The sequence below is a fragment of the Girardinichthys multiradiatus genome, chromosome 15 (genome assembly GCF_021462225.1).
Source record: "Girardinichthys multiradiatus isolate DD_20200921_A chromosome 15, DD_fGirMul_XY1, whole genome shotgun sequence".
NCBI classification, from domain to species: domain Eukaryota; kingdom Metazoa; phylum Chordata; class Actinopteri; order Cyprinodontiformes; family Goodeidae; genus Girardinichthys; species Girardinichthys multiradiatus.
The window spans coordinates 40,575,355-40,601,753 of record NC_061808.1 but is presented as its reverse complement, the minus strand read 5'-3'; the positions used below and the strand labels follow the sequence as shown (position 1 = coordinate 40,601,753).

The window sequence follows — 26,399 nt, the reverse complement described above, 5'->3', positions numbered from 1 at the left end:
ATATCGTGCTCTCAGGAATGTTACTGTTGAACTCGAACTGTCCATGATGTCAATCGTGATTGTCCTCCTTAGCTGTATATATATTCAATTCAATAAATTAAATTAAAAAATACTTAATTCATCCCAAAGGGAAATTAAATGTTGTAGCACAATTTATGAAGGTTTCTTCAAAGAGCTGTTGTAGATGCTGATGGCTGTGGGCAGGAAGGATCTCCTGTACCGGTCCGTCTTACAGCACATCTGAAGAAGCCTCTGACTGAAGACAAACTGTTGTTGTAGGACAGTCCCATGAAGAGGATGCTCAGGGTTCTCCATAATACTCCTCATTTTATGAAGCATCCTTCTTTGCACAATGATCACCAGAGGTTCCAGAGGAGTCCCCAGAACAGAACCAGCCTTCTATATCAGCTTGTTGAGCTTTTTTAAGTCCCTGGTTCTGATGTTGCTTCCCCAGCAGATGATGGCAGAAGAGATCATACTTTCCACAACAGACTTATAGAAGATATGCAGCATCTTACTACAAACACCAAAGGACCTAAGCTTCCTCAAGAAGTACAGTCTGCTGTGTCCCTCCTTGTAGATGTCTTCACAGTTACATCTCCACTCTAGTCTGTTGTCCAGGTGAACACTGAGGTACTTACAGGGGTTGGACAATGAAACTGAAACACCTTGTTTTAGACCACAATAATTTATTAATATGGTGTAGGGCCTCCTTTTGCGGCCAATACAGCGTCAATTCGTCTTGGGAATGACATATACAAGTCCTGCACAGTGGTCAGAGGGATTTTAAGCCATTCTTCTTGCAGGACAGTGGCCAGGTCACTACGTGATACTGGTGGAGGAAAACGTTTCCTGACTAGCTCCTCCAAAACACCCCAAAGTGGCTCAATAATATTTAGATCTGGTGACTGTGCAGGCCATGGGAGATGTTCAACTTCACTTTCATGTTCATCAAACCAATCTTTCACCAGTCTTGCTGTGTGTATTGGTGCATTGTCATCCTGATACACGGCACCACCTTCAGGATACAATGTTTGAACCATTGGATGCACATGGTCCTCAAGAATGGTTCGGTAGTCCTTGGCAGTAGCCCATCTAGCACAAGTATTGGGCCAAGGGAATGCCATGATATGGCAGCCCAAACCATCACTGATCCACCCCATGCTTCACTGTGGGCTTGTAACAGTCTGGGTGGTATGCTTCTTTGGGGCTTCTCCACACCGTAACTCTCCAGGATGTGGGGAAAACAGTAAAGGTGGACTCATCAGAGAACAATACATGATTTGCGCTCCTTGCACCATTGAAACCGATGTTTGGCATTGGCATGAGTGACCAAAGGTTTGGCTATAGCAGCCCGGCTGTGTATATTGACCCTGTGGAGCTCCTGACGGACAGTTCTGGTGGAAACAGGAGAGTTGAGGTGCACATTTAATTCCGCCGTGATTTAGGCAGCCGTGGTTTTATGTTTTTTGGATACAATCCAGGTTAGAACCCGAACATCCCTTTCAGACAGCTTCCTCTTGCGTCCACAGTTAATCCTGTTGGATGTGGTTCGTCCTTCTTGGTGGTATGCTGACATTACCCTGGATACCGTGGCTCTTGATACATCACAAAGACTTGCTGTCTTGGTCACAGATGCGCCAGCAAGACGTGCACCAACAATTTGTCCTCTTTTGAACTCTGGTATGTCACCCATAATGTTGTGTGCATTTCAATACTTTGAGCAAAACTGTGCTCACACTCTGCTCTTACTGGTGCAATGTGCAATCAATGAAGACTGGCTACCAGGCTGGTCCAATTTAGCCATGAAACCACCCACACTAAAATGACAGGTGTTTCAGTTTCATTGTCCAACCCCTGTATACTCCTCCACCAACTCCACTTCTTCTCGCATGATGGAAATAGCATTTGACCTATTCTTGTTTCTCTTAAAATCTAGAATCATCTCCTTTGTTTTAGTCACGTTCAAGATGAGATGATTGTTTCCACACCATGCCACAAAGCGGTCCACCAGCTCCCTGTACTCAGCTTCTTGTCCATCTCTGATCCACTCCACGACTGCGGAATCATGTGAGTATTTCTGCAGATGACAGGAGTCTGTCTTGTACTGCAAGTCTGAGGTGTACAGAGTGAAAAGGAACAGTGAGAGTACAGTCCCCTGTGGTGCTCCTGTGCTGCTGACTTCAGTCTTCTGTGACCATCTTCTCACAGTTATTTTTATTATAGGTTGCTTCTGAACAAGGGGCTTATATTTCAAGCAAAGTTCCCTAGAGGAGGTCTTGCTTTAGAGATGTATGAGTCCTTGACATTTGCATAAAACAAATCCAACGTTTTGTTTTCTCTGGTAGAGCAGCTGACAAACTGTTGAAATGTTGGAAGTGTAGCAGAGAGTCAAGCATTGTTAAAATTACAAGATATTGCCACAAACGCATTGGGATCTTGTGTCTGTACCTTGGCAACAACTGAGCTGATAACACCACAAGCAGTATCGGCAACAGCTAAAGGTGCAATGTATACTGTTGCCAAAATAACACTGGTGAACTCTCTGGGTGAGTTATATTGATGAAAACTTACTGCTAGCAGTTCAATATCTAGACACTTCACAGTAACATGTCGTGGATGACGCCATTTGTTGTTCACAAGTACTGCTAGTCCACCTCCTTTGCATTTGCTGTTCCTCTTTAAATCTGTGTCTGCTCATATGGTCAGAAAACCTTGCAGAGAGATGCTGGAATCAGGGATATGATCGTGCAGCCATGTCTCAGTGACTGACACATAATACAGTACTCCCGATTCTCTGGCTGGGTCCTTTTTATAGATTGGAGTTCATTCAACTTGTTTTACATTGCCCATCATAATCAGTATCAGCAAAAACCCTTCCAGCTGCACAGCATCTGATACTGGGGAAGATACTCATCCAAAAAATCTACTTTTATCCACCACATGAGGAATTTGAGGTCTTAAAAAGAATTAATCAGAATGAAATGTAACAGCCACTCCAACCTGCTGCTACCTTGAGTGGCGCAAACATGTAAAATGTGTTTACAGGGTACAAGTGATGCTTTGGTGGTTTTGATAACTTTCCACCAGGTCGCCAGAGTTGAGTTTATTTTAGTTATTTAGAAGTACTTAGTATTTTACATGATTAAAATGGGCTGTGGGTATTTTTATATTGTTTTGCTCTATGTTTAACCATAGGTTATTGGGACTGTCAAACTGAATCCATTTTAATAAATACTGTAAATGATTCGCAAGGTAGTAATGTTGAAAGTTGGGGGCCTCTAATCCACCAAAAGATTTTTTCTTTGGCAGGGTTCAGAGGGATATTTCAAGTATTTCATTTTTTCAATAGAAGTGAGAAATGCATGTGTTGGTGGAGTAGGACATATGGTTAATAAGTGAAAGAGGAAGCTTTGTGAAGCTCCAGCATTTACAATAATACTAAACTAATAACTGAAAAATAATAACTGAATAATATCTCTCTGTCTGGGGGAAATATTAATTCCTTAATATTTATTTTTTTCTGGTAGTACGGGTTAGTGGAGCATTTTGAGATGCAGAATCCCATGCCCTGGCAGAAAGTGGAATGATAGTGGATCCTTTCCACTTTATGGTACAGACATTTTTGAAATGTTAATTATATGGATGTTGTAAGAAATATCATCTGCCTACAAAGTGATTTTATGTTTGATGTCTGTGTCTGTCTATGATGTTTGTCAGGTTCCATGAGTTGACATTTGTTGTGAATTAGCACTATGTGAACAAACCAAAGCAAATAACCAAAACACAAGACAACCCGAGCAAGGCAGGCAGAGGGGGCCTTGGAAGGAGGGCCAGAAACAAAACACAATTCATGCAGATTGCCAGGAGATTGCCCTGAAGAGGCACAGAGTTCAGGCAGGCAGAGGTGTCGAGACCTTGGTGGCCGACGATGATGACGTGGACCAGGAGGCAGGTTGAAAAGGAGTCTTAAAGGTCTGCGGGGACGGAGGAACAGGTGATTTGGAGGCCAGCGACAGTTGAGAAGGCAAGATTCTGGAGGCCAGTGACGACAAAGCAGGATGCCTGGAGACCGGCTCTGGTGGCATATAGGGAAGCCATGTAGAAGGTGCTTGGAGGTCAACGGCGGCTGAGAACATGCGTCCTTGAACCCCTCTGGATCTGGAGCAGGAAGCAGTGCTGAAGATGATAATGGCTGTTTGGCCAAGGAGGATGAGGATGGCTGGTCATGAGGTGCTGAGGCGTCGAGAAGATCCTCAGAGGGAGGAGCTGGAACAGAGGCTGAAGCATCTGGGAAATGTAGAAGGTGCCAGCCAGACCTTCCGGGACGGGGGAAGAAGCGACTCTGTGACAATGTCGCTTACGGTGAGATGAAGGCGAGACGGCAGCATCTTTGAAAAAGCAGCGTTAGATTGGGCGGAAACATCAGCCGGGTCTGCAGAGGCCGGTGCTGAGGCAGAAGATGTAGGAGGCAGTTCTGGGCCGGTCCGTAACCTGGCGGCGCTAGCACCAGCTGGAAACCTCCAAAGGTCTCCTACATTTCCTCCAGCAACAAGGGAGAGGGCAAGATCTCAATATCCTCCCCATATCTGGCTCTCATTTCTCCTTCCTGCTGCTGGATTCAATGGGACAGCTTCAAGGCTCTGTCTGCTTGGTCCATTTCTTAATTCCTCCTGTCATGATGCGGCCACCCTCACTCTCCTCTGCACTTGGGCCGCATGGTGAATAAAGAAGTAGTTTTAATAATGATAAGCAAAAGCCTTACAGAATGCCTGGACACGAAACATGGCAGGAAAGATACAAGGCAGCATACAAGGTAGATATCAGGTAGAAATCATGAGGAAGCAGTGGCAACTAAAGAACATTAACAAGGTGTAACCAGATCTATAAGGAACATATAGACTAAAACATCTAACTCAGAATTCCCATGATATAATCTAAACAAAAGAATGAAATCTAATAATTCTGAATGAACTGAAACAAAGCAAGTGAAAACATGGCAGTTCAGAGAATGTAAACAGAACTCAAACTCAAAACCCTAAACACAGGCAGATTATGACATTTCTTCTTCATAGCTTGGCAAGCAGCTCCTAGAACATTACAAAAAAATAAACTAATCGATTTCACCATTTAAATCCACTTTTTGCATTTGTTCATTTCTAATACCTCTAAAGGTTCCTCAATTAGCTGAGCTGAAACGCCCATTTTGTTTTATACTTCTCTACATTTAGTTCTATTTCAGTCACTTCCTACAGTTGTTTCTTTGATTTCTTGCCAAGAACAAACACTTGCTAGTAAACCTGAAACCAGTGTGAATTCAATTGCTGATTCTATATTGCCCCCTAAATTGATTCTGGTTCCACGCCCATTATTCATGCAAACCAAATTCTTAACTTCCATTAACTCTTCCACAATTTCCCCATTTTCATGGGGAAATTGGTTGCTCCAAAATGAGCTATGTCCATTAAAATCTCCACACCAAATTACCTTACCTTCTACACTCACTGGCCGCTTTATTAGGTACACCTTGCTAGTACTGCGTTGGATCCCCTTTTTGCCTTCAGAACTGTCTTAATCCTTGGTGTTATAGATTCAACAAGGTACTGGAAACATTCCTCAGAGAGTTTGGTCCATATTGACATGATAGCATCACACAGATGCTGCAGATTTGTCGGCTGCATCCATGATGAGAATCTCCTGTTCCACCACATCCCTAAGGTGCTCTATTGGATTGAGATCTGGTGAATGGAGGCCATTTGAGTCCAGTGAACTCATTGTCATGTTCAAGAAACCAGTCTGAGATGATTCGTGCTTTATGACATGGTGCGTTATCCTGCTGGAAGTAACCATCAGAAGATGGGTACACTGTGGTCATAAAGGGATGGACATGGTCAGCAACAATACTCAGGTAGGCTGTGGCGTTGACATGATGCTCAATTGGTACTAAGGGGCCCAAAGTGGGCCAAGAAAATATCCCCCACACCATTACACCACCACCACCAGCCTGAACCGTTGATACAAGGCAGGATGGATCCATGCTTTCATTTTTTTAACACCAAATTCTGACCCTACCATCCGAATGTCGCAGCAGAAATTGAGACTCATCAGACCAGGCAACGTTTTCCAATCTTCTATTGTCCAATTTTGGTGAGCCTGTGTGAATTGTAGCCTCAGTTTCCTGTTCTTAGCTGACAGGAGTGGCACCCGGTGTGGTCTTCTGCTGCTGTAGCCCATCTGCCTCAAGGTTCGACGTGTTGTGCCTTCAGAAATGCTCTTCTGCATGACTTGGTTGTAACGAGTAGTTATTTGAGTTACTGTTGCCTTTCTATCAGCTGGAACCAGTCTGGCCATTCTCTTCTGGCCTCTGGCATCAACAAGGCATTTGCGCCCACAGAACTGCCGCTCACTGCATATTTTCTCTTTTTTGGACCATTCTCTGTAAACCCTAGAGATGGTAGTGCATGAAAATCCCAGCAGATCAGCAGTTTCTGAAATACTGAAGACAAGCCCGTCTGGCACCAACAACCATGCCACGTTCAAAGTCACTTAAATCACCTTTCTTCCCCATTCTGATGCTCGGTTTGAACTGCAGCAGATCATCTTGTCCATGTCTACATGCCTAAATGCATCGAGTTGCTGCCATGTGACTGGCTGATTAGAAATTTGCATTAACACGAAGTTGGACAGGTGTACCTAATAAAGTGGACGGTGAGTATAAATGCCTCCCAAGTTTTTTACTTGGATTGTAAAACTTGATTACTCTAAATCTTCACTTTTTGTCCAGATTTCACAGATAATATATTCTAATTCTCTTCCTATATCTAAGCATCTATGCTGTACTCCCTGTTTATATGAATGTGATACACCCCCTCCTGAACCTCCTTCTCTGTCTCTTCTGATGCTCTTATATGCTTTAATGAAAAACTCAAGATTTGGTCTAAGCCAAGTTTCCTGGATGCATATAATATCTATATCTTCATAAGAGTTGTGATAAATCCTTTAAATTCTTGTCCTTTTGAAATTAAACTTCTGGCGTTCCACTGTAACAGTTTTTTTCTATCCTCTCTCCCTTTCCTCCTAGCTTCACATCTGCCCCTAATGTCTTATTTATATGCTCCCAGGAGTTATGCCTCATGCCAAAAAACCTCTGTTCCATTTATAATTATTTTACTTGCACTGTTTTGTGCTTCACTTGATCGGTACAATTTATTACATCTGCTATGAACAATATCATATCAACTGTAAACACTATGCCTGTTACTGTCTGCTTTTGTTCTGAATTGCTGAACCTTCCCCATTTCATCTTTTGCCCTCTGCACTTTCTTAGCAGTGTCTGCATAGCTTATATTATTATTAGTTTTGACTTGTTCTATTTCCAGTGCTCTTCTCCTGACCTCACAACTTCCATGGATCACCTAGTGCTGCCCCCCACAGTTACAACAAGAACCTTGTCAATTTTTATATTCATCATATCTATGCTTTGCTTGCACTTTGGACACCTCTGCCTGCCCTTGCATGCTGCAGCAATGTGTCCATACCTCTGACATTTATAGCATCTAAGAGGAGGAGGAATGTGGCCTAACTGGGTAGCTCATACAACCTATTTTTATCCTTTCAGGCAAAACAGCTTCTTGAAACTCCAACATAACTAATAAACTATCCATTCGTTCCCCATCAACTGTTCTCATCAATCTATTGAATTTGCTGACCTCACCTCTTGAAATACTCCTAAGCTTCTCCCAGTCTTCACACACTGGGATACCTGTAGATGAAGACTGAATTACTTTAGTCCCCCCAAGATCAGTTACCATTTTTTAAAATAAATATTCTGGGTGTTAATCACTTTATGTTTCTGCTCTTTTGTTCCAACTAAAATCAGCATATTTCAAATCTCTGAGAGTTTTTGAAAGTGTTACTTCTCCAAACTTCTTTTTTAATTCTCTTGACAAAGCTAATGGACTTAGTTGCACTCCCTCATCCTCCTTCCTAAATTTTAGGATTAATTTGAATTCTTCTTTAACAGCCTTTTTGTATACCACATTTTCTTCATCCAAACAAATTTCTTTTAGGCTCTGTTTATTTCTCTGTGTCCCCAGAGGATTTTTCTCTTCCCTTTTATTTCTCTCTCATCCCGACGCTCTCCTACCGTGCACCTGAGTCCATCATCACCTTCATGCTCAACATGAACAACATGAGCAAAGTTTGTTCTGACAAGTTTCCTCACAGTCCTAAGGGTTAACCATGCTAACGGCCTCCTACAACCACTCTCACCAGCGACTGCATCATAAGTAACAGTGAAATGTGGAGAAAGTGGGTTGGATGATACCACGTTTTTGGGAGGAGGGGTTTACATTACCAGACTATGATGCCATTTTCCTGACAAATGAAAATAAATAAGGAAAATCCAGTTATTCATGCAGAATATATTTGTAAGTCAGAATGATATTATTTTATTGGGGATGGGGAATTATTGACTGGATCAGATTTTTCTTGGGGGGGTGGTAAAACATTTGGCAATGGTAATAATGTCATTGCCTAAAGGCTCAGCTTAATTTAAGAATTATTCACAAGGAATTTCTTTCTGTGTTTTTGTGCACTGTGTTAACGAAAAAGAAAATGCTATCAAGCTATTTTGCTGAGCCTAGTCCAAATAAAATACAACACACCCCCACCCTCTTTTTTAAACTAATATCAAGATTAATGCTAATGACCATCTGATGTAATTGTCTATTTTAATTTCTCTTTTTTATTGTTTTCTCTTCCTCTCTCCTATTATTGGCAAATGTTATCAGGTATAGTGCTGTAAAATACCTTCACTGCTTTTCTGTGTCGCGTATATTCTATATTGCTCTCTTTTTCTCTGCTAGACTGTAAAAGTGTAAAATTACAACGAATTAAAAGGTCTTAGCAGGAAATAAAATGTTTTTGTCGACCTCGAGAGGGCAGCAGAAGACTTTACAACCGAATGTTATTTAAGAAGAAGAGGTCGTTCGTTCTGCATAACAACCATCTTCCAGGAAAACATCCGCCATCAGCTTGACTGAAGAGAATTAAAGAGCTATCATGGGAGCCGTCCTGGGACTCTGTTCCGTGGCCAGTTGGGTAAGAAACTTGTTCAATTTCAAAAATATGACTCAGAATGAAACAATATGATAAAAAAGAGGGACGGTATAGCAAACACATCAGGGAGGAAGGTCTAAATGTCTTCCTCCCCTGTTGGTGAACAAGCAGTTCCTGGCGAACATTGGAGCTACAGGCCACAACCCCGCTTTATGTTGCCTGAGTGACGCAGCCCATAATATTCTGTAAAACAAAAGCCCACCCTTAGCACCGTTACTTTATAATGTAAACCAGAGACGTGGTGGATGTTATGTTCAACCTGCACCGTTAACAACATGGCCACCTAATTGTTCAAGCCAATAAGTAATTTAATATTCTCACTGTTGCACAAATAGGATCCGACATAGCTCGCCTTTTCCTGTCCTCAGCTAATGTGGTTTGTTTGCGCAGATCCCCTGCCTTTGTGGTAGCGCCCCCTGTCTGCTGTGTCGATGCTGTCCGAGCGGAAATAATTCGACCATGACTCGCCTCATCTATGCCAGCTTCCTGCTGCTGGGAGTGGCCGTTGCCTGCATCATGTTGATGCCTGGTATGGAGGGCCAGCTCAAGAAGGTAATGACTTCCTTTCCACCTTGAAGAAATGCCTCGATACTGTCAATGGCAAATAAAAATATGTTTCAGTTCTACCCAGTTGATAAAACATAATAATAGAATTTTGCTGTTCGTAATAACATTTAGAAGGGTTTTCAGAAAGTGGAGCCAGCAAAGAGAGATGTCTTAACCCTGATGCGAGTCTTTAACATGTTATTCCAATATTTGGTATTTGCCGATAAGTTTGGCTGTGTAACATGAATTTTTGCAGTACCTTTTCTTTTTAGCAGCGCTTTTGAAATCTAATTTTTTTTAATCAGTCATACATGTCTATTATATCTGTGCTCTTGTGACTCTAAGCATCTGTGGCAAAACATAATATTCAAGATTTAGGGCCTTTTAAGTGTCTGTTAAATTATTTGAATTATTAATTGGATTTGTCTTTGATTTAGGTTTTGGATGAACAAGATTAGTAAAAAATAAAAACAAATTTGTTTTAGGAATAGTGATTTTTTAACATTTTTATGCAGTGTGGTGTTTCTCCTAGTAATGTCATCTCGGAGCGGGGAGCAAGACCTGAGCAATCAACAAACATAAAGGAGACATCATTTTTATGTTTTTATGATAACAATATAATTTATTGCTTTAATCAGTTTCATATTCAACAGAACATTCCTATAAAAGTATTAATAATAATTTAAATAATAATACTAATAAAAATCCCTTCATTATTCTTTATTTTTATCTGTGTATTTATATCTAACTTTCTGGTAACGTCTTTCTATATTCCATATTTCTGTCATTTTATATCAATCTGTTTCTCTCAATCTCTATTTTTATCTATGAGCTTCAGAATTTTCACATCTTTATTTTATTTATATATAATATTGTAATTTGCATTATCAGTCTGCCTGAGGTGATGCAAAACGTTCACTGGGTGTCATAGCAAAGTGGAAAAAGTTTTAACCATGAATGTATGGTTTTTGTTCACAAAAAGTTAAAATCACTGCTCTTTTTTTTTTTTTTTTCCACATTTTTTCTCAACAAACAGTCCTGTGGGTTTGCCAGCTTGAGTTACAGTTCAGCCCAAAACATTGTTCCTGGCAAGTTTAGATTGAAAGCAATATTTTAATTTTATGAACAGGTTTCTCACGAGTCAAAGTAAAGCACAAATTTAGGAGCATCCCACCCAGAATCTGGACTTTTTGTTTTTTTTATAAACAGTGTCCTGTCCAGCAGAGTAGAGCTTAAAATTGTTGTCTGAGTGTCAAGAAAAAGCCCAACAGATTTATTTTCACAAGTGGAGCATTACAGCTAATGCTTTAAAGCTCTGCTTGATATTTTTAAAAGAAACTTTATTAGAAACTGCTTTGGGATTATTTCAGTTGTTACAGACATGGAGACAGATGTTAGGATTATGAATCTGAGAATATTTAATATTAATATTTTAATATTTTATCAAATAATATTTTGGTCTGTTAAGGGTTGCCCAGTAAGGTGATGGTATTAGGACAAAATAGAAAGGTGTGAGACGAGCTCTGACATTATTGAACAGCATAAACTCTGCACATATATGGAATAAATTCACACAATTTCTTAAAATACAAGAATTAATTAACAGAAATAAGTCAACTCAAAGTCCAACATATTTCAATCAACAAACTCCTTACTTTGCTAAAACAATCCAACTAAACTACCAAGCAGAATTAAAGAATAATGAAGACTAATGGACTATGTACAATATAAACAAGTTGATTAAAGATGATTGAAAATTATGACAAAAAGAGTGATGCAACATTACCATGCGATGTTTATGTTTGAGAACCAAGGATTATCTTGAAGAATCTGGAAGTGAAGTTAAGTTAGTCTTGGAACCAACTTAGGAAATAATCAGCAACATTTAGACAACCATTCACAATGTAAGATCAGATAAAATATTATTTTAATAAAATGTTTTAAATAATGATCTGCTGAATAAAACCAACCTTCTGGATGACTAATTTTCAACGGTGTCTAATTAGCTTCCTTCATTGATTCAAATAATATTTGAAGAAATATTATTAAGGGAATATTTTGGAAACGAGCCAAATCTTTCTGGAGAAATGGGGCTTAATGGTGTTTACTTAGTTATTAAATTTAGTAAAATGATGTTAGGGACACATTATTTACTGGATTGAAAACTAACAACCTTTCTGGGTAAATATTATTTGGCAGCAAGCTCGTGTCCTTAGCTGTTAGCAGTTAAAGCTAACAAAGGAAGCTGATAGCTTAGCACCAGAATCAAACACACACCTTTTAAAAATACCGTTAATAAAATGGTTAAAAGGCATGAGCGCAGACAGCATGTTATGATCAATCTTCTGTTTAAAATCACCCTTTAATAAAGTTTGACTTAACTTTCAAAACACACAAAGACAGAACACAAAACCAAACTTCATAAAATGAAAAACGTTCAGATCATTTCAATCTAAATCACTTCTATATTATTCTGCCCAAACACTTAACCTCATGAACTGTGGTGAGGAACGTTGTCCAAGGCGGAGAAGTTTGAAGAAATGTCCACAGTCTTTAAGAATCAGAATCAGAATTCTTTATTTGTCATTGCTCCACATGGGTGCAACGAAATTTCCAAAAAACAGAACAAAACAGTGCAGGCAAGTAGTGCAAATGAAAGACAATAAATATTAAAAAGTTATAAATTATAAAAAGTTATAAAAAAGGGCTGTGCAGGTGGAAAAAAATATATACAAGAATATTGACAGGTTGTTCCAGTATTGTACATGAGGTAGCATATTGCACTTAGTGTTAAAAGAAATTATACGAAATGTATTTACGGTTTATCCCCCAGTGGGCCCACCACCTGCAAGGGGAACCGTGAGGGAACGGTGCAAAGAGGATTGGGTGGCGGATGAAGGCGGAGACCTCAGCGGCCCGATCCCCGGATGCTTAGGCTGGCTCTAGGGACGTGGAATGTCACCTCGCTGGGGGGGAAGGAGCCTGAGCTTGTGCGGGAAGTCGAGAGATATCGACTAGAAATAGTCGGGCTCGCCTCCACGCACAGCGTGGGCTCTGGAACCCATCTCCTTGAGAGGGGTTGGACTCTCTTCTACTCTGGAGTGGCCCGCGGGGAGAGGCGGTGGGCTGGTGTGGGTTTGCTTGTTGCCCCCCAGCTCAGCCGTCTCGTGTTGGGGTTTACCCTTCGGGTTGGGGAGAGGTCTCTGACTATCATTTCAGACTACGGGCCGAGTGGCATTGCAGAGTACCCGGCCTTCTTGGCGTCCCTGTCGGGGGTGCTGGATAGTGCCCCTCCCGGGGACTCCATTATTCTGCTGGGGGACTTCAACGCCCACGTGGGGAACGACAGTGACACCTGGAGAGGCGTGATCGGGAGGAATGGCCTCCCCGATCTGAATCCGAGTGGTGTTTTGTTATTGGACTTCTGTGCTAGTCACGGATTGTCCATAATGAACACCATGTTCAAACATAAGGGTGTCCATCAGTGGACTTGGCACCAGGACACCCTAGGCAGGAGGTCGATGATCAACTTTGTTGTCGTATCATCAGACCTTGAAGAGAGGGGCTGAGCTGTCCACTGATCATCACCTGGTGGTGAGTTGGATCCGCTGGAGGAGGAGAAAGTCGGACAGACTTGGCAGGCCCAAGCGCATAGTGAGGGTCTGCTGGGAACGCCTGGCAGAGCCCTCGGCCAGGGATGTATTCAACTCCCACCTCCGGGAGAGCTTCGACCAGATCCCGGGGGATGTTGGAGACATAGAGTCCGAGTGGACCATGTTCTCCGCATCTATTGTCGATGCTGCTGCCCGTAGCTGTGGCCGTAAGGTCTGCGGTGCCTGTCGCGGTGGCAATCCCAGAACCCGGTGGTGGACACCGGCAGTAAGGGATGCTGTTAAGCTGAAGAAGGAGTCCTATCGGCTGTGGTTGGCTTGTGGGACTCCTGAGGCGGCTGACGGGTACCGTGAGGCCGAGCGTGTTGCGGCCCGGGCTGTGGCAGAGGCAAAAACTCGGACCTGGGAGGAGTTCGGTGAGGCCATGGAGAAGGACTACCAGTTGGCCTCGAAGCGATTCTGGCAAACCGTCCGTCGCCTCGGGAGGGGGAAGCAGTGCTTCGCCAACACTGTTTATAGTGGGGGCGGGAGACTGCTGACCTCGACTGAGGACATTATCGGGCGGTGGAAGGAGTACTTCGAGGATCTCCTCAATCCTGCCATCACGCATTCCGTGGTGGAAACAGAGGCTGGGGACTCGGGATTGAACTCTTTCATCACCCAGGCTGAAGTCACCGAGGTGGTTAAAAAGCTTCGCGGTGGCAAGGCTTCGGGGGTGGATGAGATCCGCCCTGAGTACCTCAAGTCTCTGGATGTTGTAGGGCTGTTATGGTTGACACGTCTCTTCAACATTGCGCGGTGGTCGGGGACAGTGCCTCTGGACTGGCAGACTGGGGTGGTGGTCCCCCTTCATAAGAAGGGGGACCGGAGGGTGTGTTCCAACTACAGGGGGATCACACTCCTCAGCCTCCCTGGTAAGGCCTACGCCAGGGTATTGGAGAGGAGAGTCCGACCGATAGTCGAACCTCGGCTTCAGGAGGAGCAGTGTGGTTTTCGTCCCGGCCGTGGAACTCTGGACCAGCTCTATACCCTCTACAGGGTGCTCGAGGGTTCATGGGAGTTTGCCCAACCGGTTCACATGTGTTTTGTGGACCTGGAGAAAGCATTCGACTGTGTCCCTCGTGATGCCCTGTGGGGGTGCTCCAGGAGTATGGAATCGGGGGCCCTTTACTAGGGGCCATCCGGTCCCTGTACGAGCGGAGCAGGAGTTTGGTCCGCATTGCTGGCACTAAGTCGGACCTGTTCCCAGTGCATGTTGGACTCCGGCAGGGCTGCCCTTTGTCACCGGTCCTGTTCATAACTTTTATGGACAGGATTTCTAGACGCAGCCAAGAGCCAGAGGGGGTCGGGTTTGGGGACCAGTGGATTTCGTCTCTTCTTTTTGCGGATGACGTGGTCTTGCTGGCCCCCTCTAGCCAAAACCTACAGCATGCGCTGTGGCAGTTCGCAGCCGAGTGTGAAGCGGCTGGGATGAGGATCAGCTCCTCCAAGTCTGAGGCCATGGTTCTCGACCAGAAAAGGGTGGCTTGTCCTCTTCAGGTTGGAGGGGAGTTCCTGCCTCAAGTGGAGGAGTTTAAGTATCTCGGGGTCTTGTTCACGAGTGAGGGAAGAATGGAGCGGGAGATCGACAGACAGATCGGTGCGGCTGCCACAGTAATGGGGGCGCTGTGCCGGTCCATTGTGGTGAAGAGAGAGCTGAGCCGAAAAGCAAAGCTCTCAATTTACTGGTCGGTCTATGATCCTACCCTCACCTATGGCCATGAACTTTGGGTCATGACCGAAAGAACGAGATCCCGGATACAAGCGGCTGAAATGAGTTTCCTCCGTAGGGTGGCCGGGCATTCCCTTAGAGATAAGGTGAGGAGCTCGGCCATCCGGGAGGGGCTCGGAGTGGAGCCGCTGCTCCTCCACATCGAGAGGAGCCAGTTGAGGTGGCTCGGGCATCTATACCGGATGCCTCCTGGACGCCTTCCTCGGGAGGTGTTCCAGGCACATCCCACCGGGAGGAGGCCCAGGGGACGGCCCAGGACACGCTGGAGGGACTATGTCTCTCGGCTGGCCTGGGAACGCCTTGGGCTAACCCTGGAGGAACTGGAGGAGGTGTCTGGAGAGAGGGACGTCTGGGCGTCTCTGTTGAGTCTGCTGCCCCCGCGACCCGGTCCCGGATAAGCGGAAGACGACGAGTACGAGTACGAGTATTTACTGTTTATGCCATTATTGATAGTAACAGTTGTTACAGTGTACATGAGGCGTTCAGGGCAACAACAGCTCTCGGAAAAAAGCTGTTTTTTAGTTTGTTTTTGTCCTTATTGTCCTGAAACGCCTCCCAGAGGGGAGCAGTCCTCAGGAAGTACAGTCTCTGCTGCGCCTTCTTCAGGATCGCCGTAGAGTTGGTAGTCCACGTCAGATCCTCGCTGATGTGGGTGCCCAGGAACCTGAAGTCCGGCACCATCTCCACCCTGTTCCCGTTGATGGTGATGGGCTGTGTGTCCTGTTTACACCTCCGAAAGTCAACGATGAGTTCCTTTGACTTGGAGGTATTCAGAGTCAGGTTATTGTCCACGCACCATGCTGACAGATGCTCCACCTCTGCCCTGTAAGCCGTCTCATCCCCTCCTGAGATGAGCCCCACCACCGTGGTGTCGTCCGCGAACTTGATGATGGTGTTGCTTGGGTGGGTGGGGGTGCAGTTGTGGGTGTAGAAAACGGTTAGCTACAGCTAACCTCCTTAGCTGTGGGGAGTGGCGGCTGTTCTGTCGGCCGGCCAAACTGCACGTTACCGTAACCACGGTGATGCGGCTCCTGTTGTCCTTTTCTTAGGCAGCGAAAACCACTTCACTCGGCTTGTAGAGACACCGTCTCTACTGGGGACTTCTCTGGGACAGTTTGCTTCTGCAGACCTCAGAGAGAAAGTAAGCAATGCTTATACCTTAATTTACCCCTTTTTATGAATGAATACCGGATTCTTTCAACAGTAATTTATCAGTACTTAACCTAGTGCATATGATCGTGGGATCGTATGACACCCTTGGATCCAGTTGAAGAGTTTGTCTGTTTGCCAGCAAAGAGACATTAGCGTGCTGTCTCCTCCTATCCCGATGATCACCGGCGTGGATGAGACAGGATGTAGCAAGAGCGGTGCTTTTAATTGGACAGGAAGTCCGCAGTTACCCCGTTTCCTGGCTGTGCCGGAAGTAGGTTAATGCAATTTATTTTGAAAGTTCCGGGAATGTCTGTACTGGCATTTCATGTTGTAACCATGGCTGTGGGACATGTAAAGGAAAAAAGAGGAGCACGAAAGAGAAGGAGAAAAAAAGAAGGATAAAGAGAATATAAGATAACACCATGCTTGCTTCTACGCTTACAGAAGCGTTCATATTAACACCTTTTTTGCCAAAAAGTGCACAGTACTTATGAATGGAAGATGTATTTAGTGGAACATTTGTGTGTCTGTTAACACCTAAGTCTAAACATCTGTGGGTCTGAGTGTGAACGTGCTTGTGTACACAAGGTTTCTCCATAAAAATATGCAATAGCGAGTGTGAGGAGCCCCAGACCTGCTCCCTTGGATGCGGGACAGATACGGAGGAGATGCGAGCCACTGACATCCAAAGGCCCCCCAGAGCACAGGAACCCCAGAAGAACCACCGCTGGGACTATTTCAACCCCAATCAGAGAAGAGCAGGGGAGAGTCCCAGGGGAACCACCCAGCAGCCACAGTGGAGAAGCCCCAGGGAGCTGCAGCAGCTGTCTACGCCCGAACAGATCTAGCCATGGACCCCGAGACCCGGGGCAACCACGCAAACACACCACATCACTGCCACTGCAATGGTAGCCCAGGGAGAAACATTATCTAGCTCAGCTCTACCACTGCCGCTCAGCCGATCCAAATGCCAGAATCTGGACTTGAATGAGATTTAGAATCTGTGGAAAGAGCTAAAGATTAAGGTGAGGAGGAGGGCTTCAAAACTCCAAAGACTTTATGCTTTTTGTAAATGATACATTTTCCAAAATACCAGAAACATCACAAAGACTTGTCAGAATTAAAAGGAATGTTCAATTCAATTCAATTCAGTTTTATTTATATAGCGCCAATTCACAACACATGTCGTCTCAAGGTTCTTCACAACAGTCAGGTTCATACATTCCAATTAATCGTAACCATTGAACAGTGCAGTCAGATTCAGTTATTTATTCAAATTGGATAAAAAGTTTTTCTATCTAATGAAACCCAGCAGATTGCATCCAGTCAGTGACTTGCAGCATTCACTCCTCCTGGATGAGCATGTAGAGACAGTGGACAGTCACTGGTGTTGACTTTGCAGCAATCCCTCATACTGAGCATGCATGTAGCAACAGTGGAGAGGAAAAACTCCCTTTTAACAGGAAGAAACCTCCAGCAGAACCAGAACCCTGCTCAGTGTGAGCAGCCATCTGCCACAACCGACTGGGGGTTTAAGAGAACAGAGCAGAGACACAAAAAGAACAAAGAAGCACTGATCCAGGAGTACTTTCTATGGGAAGGAAAAGTAAATGTTAATGGATTTAGTTCCTTTAGTTGTTTCATCTAGAAAGAAAGAACAGATAAACTCTGAGCCAGTTTTCAGGGTTAGAGTCTGAAAGAGAGCACATATAATAATGTTTCATTGTCATAGTGCGAATAAAGACATTTACATTTACTAGTGTAAAGCTTATACCAGTATTTAGTGCACCCCCTCGTATCTTTGCATTATTCTGGCTGTGCTTCTCCTTGCTTGGTGTGTCTTCCACCCACCATGCTGCCCCTTATCAATACCCTTAGGTGACTATTTGTTTATTTCTTTTCAATGTGTAGACCGTGAATGCATGACATTTAAAATATCCTACTAATATAAACTATTGCACACGCTGATATCCATTGCAATTCAGTTTATTTGTGTAGAGCTGATTGACAGCAAAGGTACTTTCAAAATAATGTCAGTTCATTCCAATCAGACAAACACATTCCAAGTCAGTTAAATATGTTCCAGACTGATCTCCGTTATTCAATGCAATTCAAAAATACTTTATTAAGTCCAAGGGGAAATTAAACATTGTTGTAGCTCATATTATGCAGGCGAGTTTAGTTTATTATTCTAATTGGTTACCGACAACTGTAGTGGCATTATCATTAAAATACGTTCACTTTTTGTTTATTTATATAGCGCCAATTCACATGTCATCTCAAGGCACTTCACAAAGGTCAGGTTCATACATTCCAATTAATCCTAACCATTGAACAGTTCAGTCAGATTCAGTTATTTATTCAAATTGGATAAAAAGTTTTTCCATCTTAGGAAATCCAGCAGATTGCATTGAGTCAGTGGCTTACAGCATTCATTCCTCCTGGATGAGCATGTAGTGACAGCGGACAGTTGCTTGCATTGTGTCGTTGACTTTGCAGCAGTCCCTCATACCGAGCATATGGAAAATGGTAGTGGTAATCAAAAATCCAAAGGAACACTTCCCTGAATAATTTGGTTGGGATATGGTCTAACATACAAGTTGAAGGCTCACATCAAGCTAATTACTATATTGCCCAAAGTATTCTCTCACCCATCTCAATAATTAAAATCCGGTGTTCCAATCCCTTCAATGGCCACAGGTTTATAAAATCAAGCACCTAGGCATGCAGACAGTTTCTACAAACATTTGTGAAAGAATGGGCTGCTCTCAGGAACTTCGTGAATTCCACCGTGGTACTGTGATGGCATGGCACCTGCTCAGAAAGTGCACTTGTAAAATTTCCTCAATCTTAAACAGTCCACAGTCAACTGTCAGTGGTATTATAAGACAGTGGAAGCGATTGGGAATGACAGCAACTCGGCCGCGAAGTGGTAGGCTGTGTAAACCAATAGAGAGGAGGCCTTGGATGCTTATGCGCATAGTGCACAGATGTCAGTGACTTTCTGTAGAGTGAAATGCCACAGACCTCAAAACTTCATTTGGCCTCCATATTAGCTCAACAACAGTTTGTAGACTGCGCCATGGAATGAATTTCCACGGACGAGTAGCTGCATCCAAGCCATACATCACTTAGGATGAAGTAATCATGTTCGAGAGGATGCCAATAATTTTAGTCATTCATTCATTCATTCGGGAATGGACCACAAAAGAGAACAGAGCTTTTATTGTTTGGAAATTGTACTAAAATGGGAACCATGGATTATTCTTGTTCTCCTCTCGTAATGGTGAAAAATACATTGTTCTTGCTTGACTGTTTTTCCAGATTCAGTAGGACTCCTGTAGATTTGTAGAGCTCCATTTTCTCTCCAATGTCTTAGCATTGTGCTTTAAAATAAGCTGCTCTGATCTGATTTAAACCAGGCAGTCAGCCTTGTATGAAAAATTACCTTCTTTTTCAAAGGGGCTACACTGTCTAATGTCACAGGGAATGAGGAAGTAACACTATAATCAAAATAGGCAGCGTATGTGGCCAGTAATAAAAAGAGTAAACCTTAAAATGGTGGGCTCAGATTGAAGCTGACATGGATTCCCTTCCTAAAGCCCATGGCATCCTGCCCTACTGACTGCAGTTGATCATTCAGTTCAGTTTATTTATATAGTGCCAATTCACAACACATCTCATCTCAAGGCACTTTACAAAGTAAGTTCAATCGAGTCATACAGATTTCAAGTCGGGTACATACATTTCATTTGATCCTAAATATCAAACGGTGCAGTCCAATTCAGTTTATTATATTGACTCAAATTACTCTATAATTGCGCTGCTCACAGTGGCAAAAGGTTGGAGCAGCTCTGTTACTTTTTATTCAGATATATTTTTAAGAACTCAAATTCATCTTGTGGATAAAAATTATCCTCTGTTATCAGTTGCTATGCAGTTGGAAGGATTTTTGCTGATATCTTTTGACTAGTGGACATTTGTTATGATGCATCACCAGAGCAACAAGATGTTTTTTTTGTTATTTTTTACAACCAGGATCAGCTGATTAAAATCTCAAAAGCCCAAATAGTACTTCAACTAAACCTTAAACCCCTGATGTGTCGAAACTGAGGCGCTGTGGAAGCGAAGCACTACAAAAAGAGAAGAGATGGGAGGAACTTCAAACCATCTCCTCCATCGATTATGATGGGCAATGTGAGATCATTTGGAAACAAGTTGGACGAACTCCAAGCCCTACAAAGGACCCAGCCAGAATATCAGAAATGCAGTATTATGTGTTTCACTGAGACATGGCTGCAGGATCGTATCCCTGACTCCAGCGTCTCTGCCAGGCTTTCTGACCATACGAGCAACAGAGATTTAAAGAGGAACAGCAAACGCAAAGGAGGTGGACTAGCAGTACCTGTGAACAACAAATGGTGTCATCCAGGACATGTTACTGTGAAGTGTCTAGATATTGTACTGCCAGCAGTAAGTTTTTGTCCATATTATTTACCCAGAGAGTTCAGCAGTGTTATTTTGGCAACAGTGTACGTTCCGCCTTTAGCTGTTACCGACACTGCATGTGATGTTATCAGCTCAGTTGTTGCTAAGCTAAAGACACAACACCCTAGTTTGTTTGTGGCAGTATCTAGTGATTTCAACCGTGCTTCACTTTCTGCTACATTTCCAACATTTCAACAGTTTGTCAGCTGCTCTACCAGAGAAAACAAAACATTGGATTTGTTTTATGCTAATGTCAAGGACTCATACATCTCTAGACAAATCAGATCACAGTCTTGTTTTTCTCTGCTCGAGTATAAGCCCCTTGTTCAGAGGCAACCTGTAATAAAGAGGACTGTGCGAAGATGGTCACAGGAAGCTCAAGAAGCTGCATTGTGCCAGCCACTTGGAGAGGACATCAATGCCATGACTGTGTTACTGACTATATAAACGTCTGTGTGAATAACACCATCCCCACCAGAACGGTGAGATGCTTGCCCAATAAAAAACCCTAGTTCTGAAGTGACCTGAAGGACATGCCGAACAAGGAAAAAAGAGAATTTAGAAAAAGAGACGGGATTATTGAGGAGTATACAGAAGCAACTTGAAATGAAGATAAGAGACAGCAAGGAGTTGTACAAGAAGAAGATGGAGAGCAAGCTCACCACTATATCAAGAGATGTGTGGTCAGGGACGAAGAAGATCACAGACTTCAAGCAGGACGGTGATCGGATCGATGGATATCTGAACAGAGCCAATGAACTGAACACATTCTTCAATAGGTTCAGTTCAGAAACAAGCTTCGCATCCTCCTCTCCTGCTCTCAGCCAAACAGACATTCCACCCTCCTTTGACCCACAGCTTTCCTGAAGCACCTCAAATGTTTTATCTTCCACCTCAGCCACGGAAAACTTCTGCGTCTACATGTTTGCTTTCAACCAAATCAGAAGATGCTGATGCTCCCTTTGCCTCCATCTTCCACCTGTGTGTCTCAAGAAGTCAAGTGAAGAGACAATTGGAAAGAATGAACCACAAAAGAGCTGCAGGTCCAGATCATGTCAGCCCTAGAGTCCTGAAGGGCTGTGCAGAGCAGCTCTGTGGGATTCTGCAGCACCTCTTCAGAATCAGAATCAGCTTTATTGCCAAGTTCGTGCATACAAACAAGGAATTTGACTCTGGTACACTTTGCTCTTTTGTTCTGTTTTTGCATTACAGAATATACAAATTTACAATTTACAATTTACAATATACACATATCTAATAGAAAAGGTGCATTTGCAACATCTGTATGCTGTTGTTCTGTACTCTATTGAATGTTCATCAGAGAAACAGCCTGGGGGAAGTCTTTGTGGCGGCTGGTTTTAGTGAACAGTGCTCTGTAGCAGCGGCCTGAAGGTAAAACTCTAAACAGTTTATGTGCAGGGTGTGTGGGGTCTGCAGAGATTTTGGCAGGTCTTTTCTTGACCCTAGACCTGTATAGGTCCTGGATGGAGGGAAGGTCAGCTCTGATTATTCTCTCTGCAGTCCTGATTATTTGTTGCAGTCTGGACCTGTCCTGTTTTGTGGATGAGCCAAACCACACTGAGATGGATGAAGACAGGACAGACTGAATGATGGCAGTGTAGAAGATGACCAACAGCTCCTGTGGAAGGTTGAACTTCTTGAGTTGCCTCAGGAAGTACAGTCTCTGCTGGGCCTTCTTCTGAACAGTGTCTATGTGCGAAGACCATCTCAGGTCCTCAGAGATGGTGGTTCCTAAGAACCTGAAGTGGTCCACGGCCGATACAGTGTTGTTGAGGATGGTGAGGGGGGTGTATGGGGGTGGTGTTCTCCGAATGTCCACCACCATTTCCACAGTCTTGAGTGGGTTGAGTTCAAGGTAGTTCTGACCGCACCAGTGTACCAGCCGATCCACCTGCTGTCTGTATGCAGACTCATCACCGTCCTGGATCAGACCAATGACAGTGGTGTCGTCTGCAAACTTAAGGAGTTTCACGGACGAGTCCGATGAGGTGCAGTCATTTGTGTACAGGGAGAAGAAGAGTGGGGATAGAACACACCCCTGGGGGGCACCAGTACTTATTGATCTGGATCGGGAGAAGATGCTCCCCAGTCTCACCTGCTGCTGTCGGTCTGTCAGGAAGCTGTTGATCCACTGACAGGTGGAGGCTGGGACGTTGAGCTGTGTGAGCTTCTGGTAGAGGATGTCTGGTATGATGGTGTTGAAGGCCGAGCTGAAGTCTACAAACAGGATCCTGGTGTATGTCCCTGGGTGGTCAAGGTGTCGCAGGATGAAGTGTAGATCTAAAGGATTTCATGACCACAGACGTCAGGGCTACAGGCCTGTAGTCATTTAATCCTACGATGGTGGGTTTCTTGGGCACCGGGATGATGGTGGATCGTTTGAGGCAGGAGGGGACCTCACATTTCTCCAGTGACTTGTTGAAGATCCTTGTGAAGATCGGAGCAAGTTGATATGCGCAGGCTTTCAGGCATGATGGGGAGACGTTATCAGGTCCTCCAGCTTTCTTTGTTTTCATGCACTGAAAGAGCCTATTTACATCTTCCTCGGAGATCTTTAGTGCAGGCAGAAGATGCGAAGGTAGGCAGTCAGGTTTCTCAGACCAGTCCATACAGCTGAAGTGTCACCAGCAGAAAGGCTGTTCTTAAACTTCTCACTGTAGCTTCTCTTGGCTGCGTTGATCTCCTTTGTTGGTCTGTTCCTGGTCTGCCTGTACCGCGCCCAATCTCCACTGCTGTGAGCTTCTTCCTTTTCCCTGCGCAGGTTCCTGAGGTGTGGAGTAAACCATGGCTTATTGTTCCCAAAGGTGCAGAAGGTCTTGGTCTGTACATACATGTCCTCACAGAAACTGATGTATGATATTAATGTCAGGTTTAATCAACCTAACAATACTTATAACAACACAAAACGAAAAGAGAGACAAAGTATTAGTTCTTTACTCGCTTTGCGAGGAGAAACGGTCAAGATGTGCTCAGTTACAGATCTCGCACCGCTCTGAAGCCTATCCGACCGCACTCCTCTTTTTATTGTCTTTGGGGGTCCCTAGTTTACAAAAACATTATTCTCTAAAGGATGGGAAACAACAGCTGCATCGTAAACAGGTCATAAACAGCTTTATACATTAACAACACATTTCCACAGTTCCCTTTCAGCTTCCAGGGTCAATTGTGCCTTTTGTTGAGTGCAATCAGCCTTCATCTTTATGACCTCCTCAACTGGACTGCTTCCTTCTCTGCTAGCTCAGCTCCATTTACGATCTTTGTCTGCAGACAACTCATCACATTCTTTACTCACACAAACATCATGAATGATTATGAGATCAAATAGTCAAGTTAAAGATTAGGAGAAAATATAAGATAAATCTATATTCAATTATTCCAACAGTCACCAACCACATCAGTTAGTTGGTTTAGGTCAGTGGCTGAAGTTTCAAAAACAGTCCAGGCTGTGCATTCAAAGCAGGCCTGTAGCATCTGCTTTGATTCCTCAGTCCACTTCTTAACAGTGTGAACCTTGGGTTTGGAAGCTCTTAGTTTCTGTCTGTAGGTTGGGATGAGGTGGATTAGATAATGATCTGAAAAACCCAGAGCAGCCCTGGTAACAGCATGATATGAGTCCTTTAAAGCTGTGTAACAATGGTCCAGTGTGTCTTTGTCTCTGGTGGGACACTTAATATGCTGTCTGTATTTGGGGAGTTCATTTGAGAGGTTTGCTCTGTTAAAATCTCCCAGTATTATGATGAAAGAGTCCGTGTATGTTTTCTCCAGGTCTGTAATCAGCTCAGCAAGATGTTTTTCAGCAGCAGAAGTGCAGCCATGCGGTGGAAAATATGAGCCGATTATTATAAACGAAGAAAACTCTCTCTGTGAATAAAACGGTTTACAGTTTATGGAAAATGACTCCAGATCCGGGCTACATGTTTTTCCCAGCACTTTTACGTCTCTGCACCAACTTTCATTTATATAAAAGCAGATTCCGCCTCCTCGCTTCTTCCCCGATAGCTCCGCGCTGCGATCCGCTCTGAACAGCTGGAAGTCCGGCATCAGCAGTGCTCGGTCCGGGATGTTTTCACTCAGCCATGTCTCGGTGAAGCAGAGAACCTCTGATCCGCGGAGGTCCGTCTTTTTACCGGTGAGAAGAAGCAGCTCGTCCATCTTGTTGTTTAGAGAGCGGACATTTGCCAGGTGGATTGAAGGCAGTGGTGTGCAAAGTCCTCTTTTGCGGAGCTTTACCAGCACGCCAGCACGCTTTCCCCTCTGCCATTTTTGGCGCAGAATCCCATATAGAGCCGCAGCTCCACTTGCCAGGAGCTCAGTGAACCTCGGATCAATGAAAGATGGTGAAAAAAATCCAAGAGAGGACTCTCTGATGTTGAGAAGTTCCTCTCTACTGAATGAGACCACAGAACTGTGGCTCCAAAAACATAAAAACACACAAAAACAAAGAGAGACCAAAGCTCCGAGGCTGCCATCGTCGGCGCCATCTTGAATGTTCAACCTTAGCCTGGCCCAGATGAAGGTTCCAATGTTGTGAACGACCTCCTGTCTTGTTCTGGTACCAAAGAAAACTCACCCATCAGTCAATGAATATACCCTTTTTCCCTGACATCCAACATCATGACGGTCCTAGAAAGACTCCCGTTGGCCCACCTGAGTAAGCACAAAATAAACTATCAGAACCCCCTGCAGTTGCTTATCGCTGTGGAGTTGGAGTTGAAGATGCCATCATACACCTGCTTCAACAAACCCACTGTCATCTGGACAAAGCCAGTAGCACTGTAAGGATCATGTTCTTTGATTTCTCCAGTGCATTTAATACAATCCAACCTGCTTTGCTTTGTCAGAAACTCCAGAAGACTCAGGTGGAGGCCTCAACAATCTCCTGGATCAAAGACTACTTGACAAACAGACCACAGTTTGTGAGACTGAAGGGTTGTGAGTCTAACCAGGTAGTCAGCAGCACAGGAGCACCACAGGGGACTGTACTTTTCACTCTGTACACCTCAGACTTCCAGTACAAGACAGACTCCTGTCATCTGCAGAAATCCTTGGAGGATTCTGCAGATGTGTGTAACAGAGATGGACAAGAAGATGAGTACAGGAAGGTGGTGGACCGCTTTGTGGCATGGTGTGGAAACAATCATCTCATTTTGAACGTGACTAAAACAAAGGAGATGATTGTAGATTTTAAGAGAAACAGGAATAAGTCAAAAACAATTTATATCATGGGAGAAGACGTGGAGGTGGTGGAGGAGTATAAATACTATCCAGTCTATTGTTCACCTGGACAATAGACTGGAGTGGAGATTATAGAGAACCCTGAGCATCCTCTTCATAAATCTGTCATACAACAACAGAGTGTCTTCAGGCAGTCTTCTTCTGATCTGCTGTAAGACAGACTGCAATAGGAGATCCTTCCTGCACAAAGCCATCAGCATCTACAACAGGTCTTTGAAGAAACACGCATAATATGACCTACAACATTTAATTTTCCTTTGGGATTAATAAAGTACTTTTGAATTTGAGTTATTCAAATTGGTTAAAAATGTTTTCTATCTAATTAAACCCAGCAGATTGCATTGAGTTAGCAGATTAATTGAGACTTGAGGTATTTACTCCTTGATGAGCATGTTGCGACAGTGGGCAGTCACTTGTGTTGACTTTGCAGCAATCCATCATACTGAGCATGTAAG

General features: G+C 43.8%; 1 protein-coding gene across 1 annotated transcript in view; it reads left to right on the top strand.

Annotated features, from left to right (window-relative positions):
- The first annotated feature begins 8,947 nt into the window (after window positions 1-8,947).
- The window catches only part of serinc1 (serine incorporator 1), a 42,610-nt gene continuing 25,158 nt past the window's right edge, over window positions 8,948-26,399 (top strand). The window contains exons 1-2 of the mRNA XM_047388162.1: window positions 8,948-9,102; window positions 9,511-9,672. Coding sequence (XP_047244118.1) covers window positions 9,064-9,102; window positions 9,511-9,672 — 201 coding nt within the window. The 5' untranslated portion in view covers window positions 8,948-9,063. The remainder of the gene's footprint in view (window positions 9,103-9,510; window positions 9,673-26,399) is intronic.